At 40.2% G+C, this 16874-nt stretch overlaps 1 protein-coding gene across 1 annotated transcript in view; it reads left to right on the top strand.

The window, feature by feature from the left end:
- The first annotated feature begins 1211 nt into the window (after window positions 1-1211).
- Rnf212 (ring finger protein 212) overlaps window positions 1212-16874 on the top strand; it is a 40569-nt gene continuing 24906 nt past the window's right edge. Inside the window, exons 1-3 of the mRNA XM_041632244.1 lie at window positions 1212-1320; window positions 5412-5473; window positions 14844-14918. Of these exons, the coding sequence (XP_041488178.1) occupies window positions 1212-1320; window positions 5412-5473; window positions 14844-14918 (246 nt within the window). The remainder of the gene's footprint in view (window positions 1321-5411; window positions 5474-14843; window positions 14919-16874) is intronic.

The following is a 16874-nucleotide window of genomic DNA, read 5'->3' as shown; positions in this document are numbered from 1 at the left end:
TAAAACCTCAACGCCACTCCTAGTAACACACTTGCTAATCCTATCCTCCTTCTCCAGTAGCACCACTCCCTGATGATTAAGCATTCAAATACATGAGCCTATGGGACCCATTCTTATTCAAACCACCACAGAGACCTTATCTCACAAACATGACAGTATAACACAAAGAAACAATATTAGTTTTAATGTGCAAAAGGATATTTTACAACATTTTGTTCATACTAAGTTTGTAAACCTGGGTTCTACATTATGCTAACAGCATAATTTGAACCAGCTATATTTTAAGGACTTGATAAAACAAATACAGTTCTGTACAGATCAAACGCATCTTTTTCCATCTTTACTTTTTCCTAATTCCTTGAAATACAGTAAACTTTTCTCCATACACATAAATAGCCCAAGACCTTTCTCGTAAGGCCTCTAACAATCCTTGCAGACTTATGAAGTAGAAAGGAAAGGCATCCAGAATTATGTAAGAAACACAACTGTTAAAAAACGTTCTTAAAAAATAAGTTTTTAATTTTGAAATAATTTTAATATCAACAGAAATTAGCCCTTTCACCATCTATTATTTCAAAGATAAAATTATCTTCCCTAAATTAATCCCTTTCTTGTAGAGATGTTGACGGCAAACAGGGATCTCTGTCCTGCGCTGATATACTTCTTTCTGATGGCCCAGTGCAATCTCTCCCAACCATCGCTCCCTCGGTACTTATAGCCCTGCTAGCCTGATTCATAACTCCATCCCCCAACCTCCTGGTAGTCCTTTCCTCCAACCCTGCTAGGGCACTAAGGTTCTCTTTGGTTTTCCTCCTTTTCCCTCCTCTCCATTATAGGACGTAAAGATGTCCCTGGACCTAGATCACCCTACGGCCTGAGCCACCCAGTCTCTCTAGACATCCAGTTTTACCCACTTCCTCATGGTGTACCAGAAAACAATGTCCCTGCCCCGACAGGCTTCCTTCCACCACCAAGCAAGCGGCCTTTCTTTACTTCGGTGCTCTGGGTACTGGCTACCTCAGGAAGCCTGCGTCCGCTCCACGGTTGGCTCCGTGTGGGTTTGGGCGGGAGGCCACGTGCTAGTACGCATGCGCCGGTATGAGCGCAGGCGCAAAGCTAGTCTGCGCCAGGGCACTGAGAAGTGCGTCCTACCTCGGCGGCCTCACTGACCACGCGCGGGTGTCGCGTGGGCCTCACGTGGGTCTCCGGTCATGGCCAGCTGGGTGTTCTGTAATCTCTGTTTCCAGCCGCCGCATAGGAAGTCGTCCTTCAGCCTGACCAGCTGCGGGCACGTGTACTGCGACTCTTGCCTCCGCAAAGGTCCGCTGAAACAGGCCAGGGTCGCTGGGTTTCCTCTCACTGGGCGGGGCAGGGGCCTGTGCAGCTCCAGGACCACCGAACCCCCACTGGGATCTCTAGCGGGAACTGCAGAAAACCAGCTGCTGCTTACCTAGGCATCTAGTAGGGAGCAGTCAGTTGGTCAGATGTGAATGTTTTTGTTGTTGAAGTAAACTGCGGTGACGGAGGTGGGCGGGGGAGGGTGCAGAAGCAGTGGGTTTTCACAAAGTGACCAACATGTTTAACTTGGCAAGTAAAGGAACAGGTACACCACCAGCCCTCAGAGGATTCTCAGAAACTTCAGTTTATTTCCCAGTCTTACCTTATCTAGGAGTTTACACACAGTATTTTGTGTCAGCATTGTACACGTAGGTGCCACAGTCATGGAACTCTGCTGTGTAGTCACACTCCAAATTATTCATTAGTTGAACTAACATGAGTGGTTTCCAGATAACTGACAGATGGTGTTACTGTGAAAACTCTGGCTCATGTGTTTGTACGTACATGTATGCAACCAAGGGTAGAATTCCTGTATTTCTGGTTTATGCTCTAAAGAGGAAGCCTGATGTGAAAAGTAGTAATGAGAGAAATTCAGATGTATAGTGGGGCTTGTGAGAAGCAGTGTGCACAAGATGTAGCCCTGGGATCAGGAGAAATAATGGGTTTGGGAAATGCTCAGTAAACTGAACAGACTTAATTCAAGGAAGCAAGGAACTGAACTCTTGCTGGATGCTGGACATCAGAATGGAGGGAAGAGCTGGTAAGCTCAGACTCAATACTTTAATACAGTTGAAGTTGTGGTGACCCCCAACCATATATAAAATTATGTTCATTGCTACTTCATAACTGTAATTTTGTTACTGTTATGAATCAATGTAAATATGTTTTCTGATGGCCTTAGGTGACCCCTATTTGGGGTCACAACCTACAAGTTGAGAACTGCTGCCTTAGACCCTATGTTATGGGAGCTGGCTAGGGAGGAGACAAGAGGTAGTCCTGGTTGGATATCTGGAATTCAAGAGTCAGGAATGTTTATTGTGATTCAGTAACATGGAAGTTGGTGCCAAAGGATTCGGCAATTGGAAAATACTACCACCTTGGGAAGTATGTTTTATAGGTGGTAAATAGAAACAGAAGAAAGGTAAAGAAGGAAGTAGAGGTGTTGATTCCTAGATTTTCCCCTGAAGTCAAAGAATCAGTATTTGAAAATATCTACTGGGTCAGTGGTGGAAGTCACCAGTGATTTGAAATAAAGTTAAAACAGTTTAGCACATAACCTAAGGATATGTGCCTTCGTGATACTGCAAATTACAATGCCCCAACACTGTTATGGGTGACTAGTTTAGAGTCTTGGGTAGGGACACATCAAGGAACTTCTGACTCTTGAATCATGAAGACAACATAGGTTCAGTACCCTGAAATTTTTCTTCCAAGAACCACAAGTACTGCATGTCAGAATTATAACAACCCTGAGGACACACACACACACACACACACACACACACACACACAAAGCTGGAGGAAAAGGATAGGGGGTACTAGACAGTCTTAACCTAGCTAGTTCTAGTGATCCATGTTCATACACTGTTGTTAAAATCTGGTGCATATCCTCCCAGACTTTTTTAATTTTTACTTATTTTTACATATATGGGTGTTTTGCCTGCATGTGTATGTCTGTGCATCTTGCTTATGCCTGGTGTCTGCAAGGACATTGACTCTTTCTGGGACTGGAGTTACAGAAGATTGTGAGTCACCATGTGGATGCTGAGAATTGAACTCAGGTCCTCTAGAAGAGCGGCTAGTGTTATTAACTGATGAGTCATTTCTCCAGCCCTTGCTGGAAATTTTACAATCACACTGTGGGGTGGATGTCAAAGGACTATCTGTACAAGTTGTTTCAAGCTTGCCACCATGTGGATTACACTTTGTAGCAAGTGTTCTTACACAAGCTGAACTAGTTTGTTGGCTAGGGTATTTTGGATTTTAAAAACAATGATATAGACAGAGGATGGATGGATGGATGGATGGATGGATGGATGGATGGATGGAGATATTATTTAGTAAATTGCTTTTATTCTTTACTAGGGCACAGATTGCCTTCACTGTTTAAATTAGTCTGTTTCAGCCAGGCAGTGATGGTGCAAGCCTTTAATCTCAGCACTCGGGAGTCAGAGACAAGTGGAGCCCTGAGTTCTAGGTCAAAATGATGTACAGAGAGTTCTAGGATAGCCAGAGCTACACAGAGAAACCATGTCTCAATAAATACAAAAAACAAACAATGACAACAAAGCATAACACACACACACACACACACACACACACACCAATTAGTCTGTTTTATTTTTAAGGATGTAAATATCCTCAGTTACTATACCATAAGTTATTTCATTGCCTACTGAAAGACATTTATGTTTTATGAAATTTGGCTATAAAAACAATTTTCCACCTAGAGGTAGAACTGCTAAAATGTGGATGTGCACATTAAAGTAGGCCAAATGGTTCTCCAGAGAGGCAATGCCCATCTAGATTCTCCCTTTGATGTGCCCTCTTCACTTGTGTATCTTTTCTGAATGGCCAAAATTTTCTTCTCATACATTTATTGTCTCTTTTCTTTTTGCTGATTGCTCATTCAGGTCCTCTCACAGTTTAGTATTTACTTTTAGTTGACCTATAAACAATACATATTAAATACCAGCCACTTTGGCATTAACCTGAAAGAGATTTTCTTTCTGCCCCCTCTCAATCTCTCGTCCCCAGCACAATGCTTGTGAGTCTATTCTGTAATAGTTTACTGTGCAGCTTTACTTGAGATAGTAAAATAAAACATAGTAAGAGAGAGAACAGAAACATGCTGTGGAGGATAGATGCTGAGGGGAAAGGTGACTTGAATACCTTTATAAGAAGAGAGGGAGGGCTGGCAAAATACATCAGCAGTTAACCATACTTTGCTGTAAAACTTGGTTAACTGAGTCCAATCCTCAAAGCATAGTGTAGGATATAACTGACTCATGGAAGTTGCCCTCTGACCTTGACATGTTTATATTTGTTCATCCTCAACAACCCCTACTCTGTGTGTGTGTGTGTGTGTGTGAGAGAGAGAGAGAGAGAGAGAGAGAGAGAGAGAGAGAGAGAGAATGAATATACAAGTAGCTCAACATAGGGAGTCTAATTGTAAAAAATCCTGTGACAATTCTGCGTTTTTAATAGGGTACTTTGGAGGTCAGATACATAGAGAAGAGGATAGTGAAATAAGGACAGGATCCTCCTAGGTGCTCAGCAAAGAACTAGAGTCTGAGCAGGCGAATTAGTTACATGCTGATAGGTAGACAGGTATATAAACTTTTTGTGCTTCAGCTGAGACTGGCTCTTAGGTAGCAGGAACACAGTGGTGATATAATGGTGACCTTGAGAGGTATTGTAGAGGTTTAAAGATGTTATTTGTATTTTAAATTGCTAAAAACTTTAAATTAAAATCTCTAAACCAAGTGGTAGTGCTTGCCTTGTATCTAGGTGAGAGGGCAAAGCAAGAGGATTGGAAGTTCAAAGCTTATCTGGACACCTTAGCAAGACCCAGTCTCAAAAAGTTTTGAGTTTTTTGTGAGCTTTTGTTTTTATTTGGTTGTTTTGAGACTAGATATCTATGTAGGCTTAGTTATCCTGGAGTTCACTGTGTAGATCAGCATCTCACAGAGCTCCTTCTGCCTCTGCCTCTGCCTCCTGAGTGCTGGGATATAAAGTATGTGTCATCATGCCCAGCCCTAAAAAGAAAATTTTAAAAAGACTGGTGCTACACACACAAGTGCACTGGATGTGGGAATAGAAAAAGGAAACCACTGTAAAATCTAATTTAAGTATCGTTAGCACTTATGGTCACTGTTGGCGGGGGAGCAAATTTACAAAGCAGGAAAATAAATGATTGTATAAATTGTTTCACCGAATCCACAGCCTCATCACATGAGAACATAAAAACATTTAGATACTATATAATCCTGCATTCTAACTCAAAGTCTGTGTTCACACATTTCGCAACACATTCAGTATAATGTAATTAAACATTTGTTTTTCTTTGATAGGTAAAAAGGATGAATGCTTGATCTGTCAAGTTCCGTGTCATACAGTTTTACTTTCGAAACATGTAAGTTGAAATCTTTACAATTTGAATATACATTATAATAGTATTCCCTTTCAACTTGAGTTTAAATTTTTAGTAACTATAATATCTATAATTTTTATTCGTTTTGCTAGATTAACTAATGAGACTTCTGAGTAATAAAGCATAATATGGTTTGATTTTGCTGTTTGTTCTGTGGTTTGGTTTTACTGTTGATTGATTTTGGTTGATTGACGTTTGTAATTTTGTTTTTATTTTTTCTAAGCAAAATGCATTTGTCATGAGTTTGTCACTGTGTCATCCAGGAAATCCTTAAACACAACATCCTCAAGAAAAGCTTATAGTAAGGATATATTCAAGCTTGGTTACAAAATAAAACATGCATCATTTTTCATTTGACAACCAAGCACAAAGTTATTTTATACTGACTGTATATTTTAAAGTATACTCTCAGATATTGACTCTTACAGTATTTAAGATATAGCAAGGACATGGCTGATTTTTTATATAAAAAATTGGCACTAATAAGTGGGTTTATTGGTCTTTTCTAATTGTATAATTTAATTTAGTACAAAGTTTGTAAAATATCAGAGGATATATATATTGTTTCTACAACACGGTATTGCATTTCTATCTTTTTACTACAGTGATCTGTGACAGCAGCTTCATGTTGTATTTTTTTTACTGAAATTGTTAAATATCCATCTTAAAGACATCAACTATTCTGAAATTGTGTACAGGATATTCCTTTAGTGGTGGAATTAAAATGTATGAATATTTGCTTTTTAAAAAAATGTATTTTCTGTTAAAGGTTTAAAGATTTTTGCTATATATTATGGAAGAAAATATAATTGTAAATATTAATTTTGTACCTATATTGTGCAATACTTGAAAAACGGTATAAAAGTATTTTGAGTCAGTGTCTTACATGTTAAGAGGGACTGAAATAGTTTATATTAAGTTTGGATTAAAATTCTTTAAAATAAAAAAAAAACAAAACAAAAAGCCACAACATCCTCTGCCTTAGTTTACTGAGTGCTGACATTCAGACATGAGCCTCTGCACCAATCAGGATTTGGTTTTAAAATCTTATTTTGTTTTTCTTCTTAGCCATAGGCTGGCCTTAATCACAATTTATTGGGATGTACTATGTTTTTAAAGAGAAATGAAAATGACTTAGATTTCCTTAGTACGACATTGCCTTCCTAATGGGGCAAGTTTAGTTTTTCATAAAAGTCATAATGAATAATTAAAAGCATTGTTCATAATGTAAGACTGTGGGCAGACCTGTAGGGCATTTTCTTAATTAACAGTTGACCCGTAGGGCACAGTCCCTGTGCTAATGGTTCTGGGTTGTATAAGAAAGCAGGATAACCAAGCCACAATGAGCAAGCCAGTAAGCAGCACCCCTGCATGGCCTTTACATCAGCTCCTGCCTACAGGTTCCTACCTGTTTGAGTTCCTGCCCTGACTTCCCTCAGTGATGGACTATTACCTGGAAGTGTGAGCAAAATAAACCATATTCTGCCTAAATTGCTTTTTGGTCAAAGTGTTTTATCACAGCAAAAGTATCCTAACTAGGACCTTAATATATGTAGTTAAGCTGTCCATTTCCTTCCATGTACTATCTGTCTGTGTTGTCTTGAGGACTGCTTTCCTGGAAACATGTGAAAGTTTATGCCAAAAAAATAAGTTAACCCGATATATTTTATAAATAGTACTAAATTGGATCTGCCTGAATGTCAGTTATATCAAATCTTCATGATTCTTGAGTAAGCTATAATGTGCTCTTTTTTATAAATGTGTGTGTGTTTGATATGCATGTGGGTGGTGCTTGTTTATATACATGCATGCATATGGAGGCTTAAGGTTGACACTGGGAGTCTTCATCAATCATTTAACACCTTGTTCATTGACGCAGTCTCTGAGTTGAACCCAGAGCTCATCAATATAGATAGTTTGACTAGCTAGCTTGCTCTGTATTATCCTCCATCTTCGCCTTTAAAGGTGGGTTACCATGGTTACCTGGCATTTCATGGGTTCTGAAGATCTTTACTCTGGTCCATATCCTTGTATAGCAAGAACTTTAACCACTTGAGATATCTCTACAATCCATAATTTTCTCTTCTTCTTTCTTTTTTTTTTTTTTGATACAGAATCTCTCTGTGTAGACCAGACTGGCCTTGAGCTCACAGAGATCTTCCTGCATCTGCCTCCACAGGTGGACATGGTGACATACACCAAAAATCCTACCACTTAGAAGACTGAGGCAGGAAGATTGCTGTGGGTTCACAGTCAGCTTGGGCTACAGTGTAAGACAAGAAGGAATGGTGGAGAGAGAGTTGAAAGAAGAAAGATAGGAACATCTTTAATTTCTAAATGGTTAGACTCTAGCTCCACAATCATCTTTATGCTTAAATCTTATCTTATAGCATGTGACCAGAGATTTTGGCTTTAGAGTGTATTTTTTAGTTAACCAGGATTTTCAATGTGTTTTTATTTATTTATTATTTTATATGTATGGTTGTTTGGCTTGCATTTATGTCTGTGTACAACATATGTACCTGGTACCCACAGAGGCCAGAAGATAGTGGCAGATCTCTTGGAATTGAAGTTACAGTTGTGAGCCAGGAATTGAACCTGGGTCCTCTGGAAGATCAGCCAGTGCTCTAAACCACTAAGCCATCTCTCCAGCCCCTAGTATTATGTTTTAGTATATGGTAGTTATGACTGTTCTTTGGATATAGACAGAAGTTTTTCTTCCACCTGGTCCCACAGCCATTCTTTTGTTTTGTTTTGTTTTTTGGATTTTTCAAGACAGGGTTTCTCCGCAGCTTTTGGTTCCTGTCCTGGAACTAGCTCTGTAGACCAGGCTGGCCTCGAACTCACAGAGATCCACCTGCCTCTGCCTCCCGAGTGCTGGGATTAAAGGCGTGCGCCACCACCGCCCGGCCACAGCCATTCTTTTTTAAGTGAAGCATTGTCATCTTTCTTCCTCTGCATCTGGCGGTTGACCACAAACTGAACCTTTCCTCTTCCCAGAACTCTCCTAGTCTGGTTGACCTCTTCTACTTCCTGCCTGTTTACTGACCAATCAGCATTTTATTAAATCAGTACAAGTGACAAATCTTTACAGAGCATGATGTAGGATTTCCCCCTCTGTATGTTGTGAATACTATTGTTTAATGAATAAAGAAAACTGGCTTGGCCTGATAGGGTAGAGTAGAGCTAGGTGGGGAAAACTAGGGGAGGAAGGAGGCAGAATCAGGGAGAAGCCGTGGAGCTACTGCCAGAGACAGACATGCTAGAACCTTGCCAGTAGGCCACAAGCCTCATGGTAAAATATAAAATAATGGAGATGGGTTAATTCTAGATATAAGAGCTAGCTAGCAATGTACTTAAGTAATTGGCTAAGCAGTGATTTAAATAATAGTTTCTGTGTGGTTATTTTGGAAGTTTGGGCAGCTGGGAAACAAAGCAGCCTTCCTACAATGAGAGCATAAGAGCATTATCCCACAGCATTTGGGTGCTTGTAAAAAGCATATCTTCTTTGTTCTGTGTATGAGAGAGCACGCAGATGAATCAGTAAAGCTGCTAAAAACATTGAGGTCATTCCTTCTGCTCTTTCTCCAACATTACATCCTAAGCCATCAACACATAGGTTCCTCCTTCAGCAGTGTCTTGGTAACCCGTGTCATTCTTCCCCACTGCTATGCCCTACCATGGGTGCTAATTCTTCCTGCTTTCCTTTTTGTAGCCAGTGGATCTACTTGTATATAAGGCACATCCCACCTTTATGAGTCTCACTGTTTTGGAAAAAGTCAAAAGGTTCTTGTGGCCAGGCCTCTGGGAGACTCCTGGTCTCCAGGTCAGCAATTCCAACCTGGTGCTACTTTTGTAGCAGGGTGACTCCATCTCATGGCTGGTCTTTCTGCCTGAATATTTTCTCAGATGGCCATGGTCTCTCCTGTATTCAAGTTAGGTCTCTGTAACTGTCATTTCTGTTGTTCTATATAACATGCACACTTTCCTAGTTTCTCTCATTCCAGACTACTGTTCACTGAACCACCAGAATTTCTTTTTAAACATACTCCAGAAACCCAGCAATTCTACTCCTGGTTGAACATGTGTATCTATGCTCAACAAATCTATGACCTAAAGTAGGAAGGCTTCTGTAATGCACTCAGTATGTCTCATCTATACCTGTGCTTCAGTCTAGGAAGTAAGTTTTAGGGAATGCCCTCTGGTGGTTTCTAGTTTGGTCTGTAGCTTCAAAACTGTTATATAAACAGTTTTTATCAGCAAATCCCAGGCTATTCAAAAGGTGCACCTGGATATTCTTACAGGAGACATATTTATGTGTTGACTTGTTTGCCATTAAAATGGGCCACTACTAGTTCACACATGCAATACAATACCAATGCAGTAATAGTCAGATGCCTGTAAGAGTCAGGGAGGCAACTGGGCCTCTGGAAAGAAAACCTCTGGTGACCTCAGAGCTAAGAAGAAGGATGTCTTATTTGGAATTTTTTTCCTGAAGGACCACAAGGAAGAATGAGTTCAAGTGAAATATATCTGGCTTTCATTCAGAGGTAGAAAAGAATAGGTAGCTTTAAGGAGACAGATGCGTAATGAGACTGGAAAATCTCTGGCAATATAGTCATGACTGTAACAATAAAGACCAGTCTGAGTAAGGGAAACTCATTGTGCTCATTCACCTTGCAGAACCCGAAAGCAGACAAAACCCCGAATGGAGATAAAGAGGCAAACATGCCTCAGAAGGCAAAGGTCTAGAAAAGATCTACAGAAAATGAACCCCCTGAGACCCGTGTTTTTTTATCTCTGGGCCATTTAGCATTTCTTCTCTGTCTTACCTAGGTCCCATTATATTGGGCCATGATGACGGCCCAAAAATGTTCCTTATGTTCCTAGTTAATAGGTTGCAGACCTGGAAAAAAAGGACCATATGTTGCCTGAGAACCTATATAGTGACGTGGACAATAATAGTGGTGTTCGGGGTATTCCACTGGAGGAATGATTCGTTGTAAAAACTGTGGTCCAGAGTAGCCCAACAGTGGCTGTCTCACAATGGAAAGGCTGAGAATCTGGTGATTTTTCTGTCCATAAGGCTAGATATCTCAGCAGTTCAAATCTGGTGCTGTAGTCTTGGAGGATTCCTGAGGAGCTGCTGATCATCAGTCTAGGTAGGAATCCTGAAAAACCTAGTTCTAATACTGGTTAAGAAATGCCTTAGCAATGGCATAAATGAACTTTCCAAGAGTCAGAAAGAAAACTTTCCTTCTACTGTGTATTTTTTTTTATATAGGCTGCCATTAGAAGATGCGGCCCAGATGTAGGGTAGGTCTTCCTACTTCAAATAATCTGATTATGAAAATACCTCTTCCTTTCCCTCCCCTTCACTCACTGGCATTTTTATTTTGCACTTATTAAGGGATAATTGACATCTACCCAGTAAGGCTCATTTAACCCATTAATGTGGGGTGTGTTTTATTCAGGAGCTCTCTCACCTTTCAGAAAATTACAAGTGCTTCTCCTTGGAGGCCTGCAAACTGTAGTAGCCCTGTCCTTAGGTGTTGATTGCTTTAAAGAGCTACCAGAGCAGCTTTGAAAACATCTTCTCCTATGCATTCATTACTAGTCTGTAAAAAAAATTCTGTGTTACCTCCTCCATTGCTGGTGTGAATGTAAACTTGTGCCGCCACTTTGGAAATCAATATGGCAGTTTCAGAAAATTGGGAATCAGGCTACCTCAAGACCCAGCAATACCATTCTTGGACATATACCCAAAGGATGCTCAATCATACCACAAGGACACTCGCTCAACTATGTTCATAGCAGCTTTATTTGTAATAGTCAGAACCTGGAAACAACCTAGATGTCCCTCATCCAAAGAATGGGTAAAGAAAATGTGGTACATTTACACAATGAAGTATTATTCAGCTGTTAGAAAATGGTATTATGAAATTTGCAGGCAAATGGATGGAACTAGAAAAAAAAACATCCTGAGTGAGGTAACCCAGACCCAGAAAGACAAACTTGGTATGTACTCACTTTTAAGTGGATATTAGCTGAAAAGTAAAGAATAGCCAGGCTACAATCCACAGACCCAGAGAAGCTAGATAATAAGGAGGGCCCAAGAGGGGAGGCATGGATCTCCCTGGGAAGGTGAAATAGAATGTATCTCCTGGGTAGACTGGGGGCCAGGTGGGGATGGAAACATGAGGGATTGGGTTTGGGAGTGGATAGATGGAGAGAGGACTGAAAGAGATTACTGGAAGGGGGACATTTCAGGGTCAGGTTGAAACCTGATGCAAGGGAAACACCCACAAATATACAAGGATGACCCCAGCTAAGACTCCTAGCAATAGTGGATTTGTAGCCTGAACTGGCCATCTCCTATGATCAGATTGGTGACTACCTACCCCAGTTATCATCAGAGAGCCTTCATCCAGTAATTGATGGAAACAGATGCAGAGACCCACAGCAACCAAACATTAGGCCAAGTTCAGAGAATCCTGATGAACAGAAGGAAGAAGGATTGCAGGAGCCAGAAGGGTCAAGGATATCACAAGAAAACCCACAGAAAAAAACAACTAACGTGGCTCATAAGAACTTAAAGAATCTGAACCTATAACCAGGGAGCCTGCATGGGACTGACATAGGCCCTCTACATATATGTGACAGTTGTGTAGCTTGGTCTTATGGCACTCTTAGCAATGGGAGCAGGGGCTGTCTCTAGTCTGGCTCCTGGAAAGCTATTCCTCATAATGGGTTGCCTTGCTCAGCCTTAATACAAGGGGAGGTGCTTAGTCTTTCCACTACTTGTTATGCCATGCTTTGTTGACGCCCATGGGAGGCCTGCCCGTTTCTGAACAGAAACAAAGGAGGCATGGATTAGGAGGGGCAAGAGGAAGTGGAGGGAGAGAATGGGAGGAGAGGGGGGAGGGGAAACTGGTCGGTATGGAAAATAAGTGAATACACTTTTCAAAAATGTGACTTTGCTAAAGATCCTATTCTTCTAGAATATTCGTATATGCAGCCATTGGCAGGAACTCCTTGTAGTGCTGTGTAGAAATGCTGACTACAGCAAGTACCCTGGTCTCTCTCTTAACTTGGTGATCAGGGTTTTAGTATTTCACCAAGTATGTTTATACTAGTTTGCAAAAGGTATTTTTAAAATCATGAATTAGGTATATAATCAAAATAACTATATTTATTACTTTTCTGTAACTCTTGATAATATTGTGTTTTACCATATTTTGTTTGTGGGATGGGGAATACATTTACTTTTTAAAAAATTATGTGTCTGTATGTGGTATGTGCACATGAGTACTGTGCCCACAAAGGCCAGAGATATTGAATCCCCTGGAGCTGGAGTTACAGGTATGCTGTGGGAAATACTATTGTACCCTGTAAAGATTTGTTACTTGTATTGGCTTAATAAAATGCTGATTGGCCAGTAGCCAGGCAGGAAGTATAGGTGAGGTGACCAAACTAGGTGAATTCTAGGAAGAGGAAAGGCTCAGTTTGCAGTCACCAGCCAGTTGCAGAGGAAGCAAAATGAGAACACTGCACTGAGGAAAGGTACCAAGCCACGTGGCTAAACATAGGTAAGAATTATGAGTTAATTTAAGTTGTAAGAGCTAGTTAATAATAAGCCTGAGCTAAAAGGCCAAATTATATAATTATTATAAACCTCTGTGTGTTTTATTGGGACTGAATGGCTGTGAGACCAGGCAGGGCAGAAACTCCATCTACACAGATAATTGTGAACTGCCAAACCTGGGTTTTAGGAACCACTGAGTCAACTTTCTTACCCCTTCATTTACTTTTAAAATTAAAAAAACCCACATAAGATTCCAAGAATAGAGTCAGCTTATAATGACATACTTCAACTTTTGTAGATAGATTGAATTTGCTATTATTTTACTTGGACTCATATTCATATTCATTATTCTTGCACCCATATTCATATACAAGTTGAAGTTGAAAGTTTCCTTTCCTGTATTACATATTAAAGTTTGAGAAATCATAGTTAATAATGTCATAAAAGTTCTTAGAGTAGGGAGTGGTAGCACACACCTCTAATTCCAGCACTTAGGAGGCAGAAACAGGAGTTCAGGGCCAGGCTGGGCTATGTCACTAGTTCAAGACCAGCCTGGATATGTATGTGTGTGTGTATGTATGTATGTGTTTATGTACATATGTTTGTATGTATAAGTTTATTGCAATGAACTCAAAAATAGAAACACTGCATGGCTAGATTAACAAAGCCACTCAAACCCAGCCACAAACTATACATCTCGATGAATTTTTGTACAGTTAAAATTCTGAAGCCATAGAGATTACTTAGAATTTTAAGCTTTCAGTATCAATTACACTTTTATGTACCTCAAAACAGGTATATAAGGTCTGGAATGGTGTTCTTTTATTTTGTTTTACTTATTTATTTATTTTGGATTTTTGAGACAGAGTCTCTCTATGTAGACTTGACTGTCCTAGAACTCGCTATGTAGACCAGGGTAGCTTCAAATTTAAAGAGGTCTGCCTACCCCTGCCTCCCAAGTGCTGGAATTGCAGCCATGTGCCTCCCTCTACACATTGCTGTATTTTTTCTAATTTTAGTGACTATTGTGAGTCCTTTCTTCTTGAGCACCCTTGCCAAATGTGTATTAAGTACTATTGAACTCATTTCAGCATTTTCAGAAAGCTAATTTTTGGCTCCATTGATCTCATGTGAACATACCTACACACAGACACACACATCACTAAAATAAAAATAAAATCTTTTTTAAAGACTCAACTAATTTAGATTTTCCTAGCTATGCAAGGACCTCTGGTGGTTTCAGTCCATTGATCTTTTTACCATGCTTTCCCTTCTCAATGGAATATTGGCTCTTACTTCATGCTACACCAACAGCACAGCAGTTCCACACATAGCTAATCCTTGGTTGAATTTCCTCATGCTTCCTCTTCTCTTGCTCTCTGCTACCTCCCACACTCTGTGATCTGTCGGTGATTGTTTCCTCCCCACACAGAATTCCTTTATTTTTGCTTTTAGTATTGATCTGTTGGTGACAAATCCTCTTGGATTTTTTTTTTGGGGGGGGGGGTCTGGAAAAAAGTCACCCTAAACTTTTACCTTCATTTTGAAGCACATTTTCAATGGATATAGAGGGACATGTGGTCCAGGGTGGCTCAGTACTGCCAATGGGTGCCACTGCCCTGCATGCTCCTTAGAGGAGTGGTTATCTTCTCAGGGGTGGATTGCTGTTTGTTTGTGTTATGTATGCATAGTTAATTGTAGATCTTCAAATACAGTTTTTTAACTAGTGGCCAGAAGTTTCTACATAGTCATTTGCTTTCTCTTTAGACTAACTCCAATATCCAGGCATTCTTTCTGAGCATAGATGGTCTGTGTAAGAAGTATTCCCAGGAAACCTCTCAGGTGAGTTGCGACTTTGAGGCTTGACTTGGTGATACCCAGAGCACATTACCTCAGAGACCCTGTGAAGTAAATGTTCTGGAACCAGTCGCTTGCAGAGGTGAGTGTGAAAATATCTTCTGCTTCTCTAGTGTTTTTTAATTATCTCACTTGTAAAATAGTTTATCATAAAGGTTTCAGTGCTGACATTATCTCTGATCTATGTCATTGTGTATGCTTTTGTGACATTGAGATACATATGAGCTCAACTTAGCTTAGATCTACCCTCCTTTAGACATTATACCCCCACAGATGCCAACTATATTTCTTTTTTTTTATTTAGTAAAATAATTTTTAATTGATATTTATTGAGCTGTACATTTTTCTCTGCTCCCCTCCTTGCATCTCCCCTCTCCTTCAGCCCTCTTTCAATTTATCCCAGGAGATCTTGTCTTTTTCTATTTCCCATGTCAATTATATCCATGTATGTCTTTCTTAGAGTCCTTATTGTTATCTAAGTTCTCTGAGATTGTGGTTTATGGGTTGGTTTTCTTTGTTTTATGTTTAAAAACCACTTAGGAGTGAGTACATGTGATAATTTTCTTTCTGGGTCTGGGTCACCTCACTCAAAATCATGTTTTCTAGCTCCATCCATTTTCCTGCAAAATTCAAGATGTTATTATTTTTTTTCTGCTGTGTAGTATTCCATTGTGCCACATTTTCCTTATCCATTCTTTGGTCGAGGGGCATTTAGGTTGTTTCCAGGTTCTGGCTATGACAAACAATGCTGCTGTTAACATAGTTGGACACATGTCCTTGTGGCATAATTGAGCATCCTTTGGATATATACCCAAAAGTGGTATTACTGGGTCTTGAGGAAGGTTGATTCCTAATTTTCTGAGAAATCACCACACTAACATCCAAAGGGGTTGTACCAGCTTGCATTCCCACCAGCAATGTAGAAGTGTTCCCTTTTCCCCACAACCTCTCCAGAATAAGTTGTCATCAGTGTTTTTGATCTTGGTCACTCTTACAGGTGTAAGATGGAATATCAGAGTTGTTTTGATTTGCATTTCTCTGATTACTAAGGATGTTGAACATTTCCTTAAGTGTCTTTCAGCCATTTTAGATTCCTCTATTGAGAGTTCTCTGTTTAGGTCTGTACTCCATTTTTTTATTGGATTATTTGTTCTTTTGATGACCAATCTCTTGATTTCTTGTATATTTTGGAGATCAGACCTCTGTCTGATGTGGAGTTGGTGAAGATCATTATTTATAAACTAGCATAGAAGTTCTTATACAGCCAAGGCTGGTTTTAAGCTCATAATTCTCCTACCTCATCCTTCCAGATGCTGGGATACAGTTGTGTGCCACCATTCCAGGTTTCGTGGTCCATTTGTTTGTTTGTTTGTTTGTTTGTTTGTTTTATGAATGTAGTCTCGCTTGTGAGGCCACTTCTAGCCCTCTAGTCTCTAGAGCACAACCCCTCCTGGAGCACAAACCACAACTCCTAGACAACCTGAGATTACAGACCTGGAAGAGTCCAGGCAGGCAGAAGACCCAGTGACACAGATGCTTGGGGTCTTGCCTGCTCCCATTATCATAAGAGACTCTCTGGACTAGTGTCATCTACATTGCCAGGCCATCACCATGACAGGACTGGTTCCAGTACTGCTTTCCATTTGGTTGTATCCTAGGGGCAGTTGTGTCTGTCAAATCTGCAACTGAAGAGACCGGAATCTTCCATAGTCCTGAAAGCTGCTCTTACCAGGGTCCTTATATAAAACTCACTGTGCCATGGCAAGGGGAGCATTCCTCATGAGCAGGCCTTTCCAGGCTCCAGTGTCCACCCACTGGAAGCCTACATCCTGATTGGTGTTGACACATGCTACAGAAATGTGGGTCCTTGAGAATGTGGCAGAGCAAATTAAGTTTTCTCTCTTGTTACCAGTGTGGGTGTACTGAGGAAGAAAGTAGAAG

This window comes from Microtus oregoni, unplaced genomic scaffold, assembly GCF_018167655.1.
Source record: "Microtus oregoni isolate MIOR12 unplaced genomic scaffold, Mior012 000040F_ref0000088, whole genome shotgun sequence".
NCBI lineage: Eukaryota > Metazoa > Chordata > Mammalia > Rodentia > Cricetidae > Microtus > Microtus oregoni.
The sequence above is the reverse complement of the archived record's forward strand: the minus strand, read 5'-3'. Positions and strand labels throughout refer to the sequence as shown.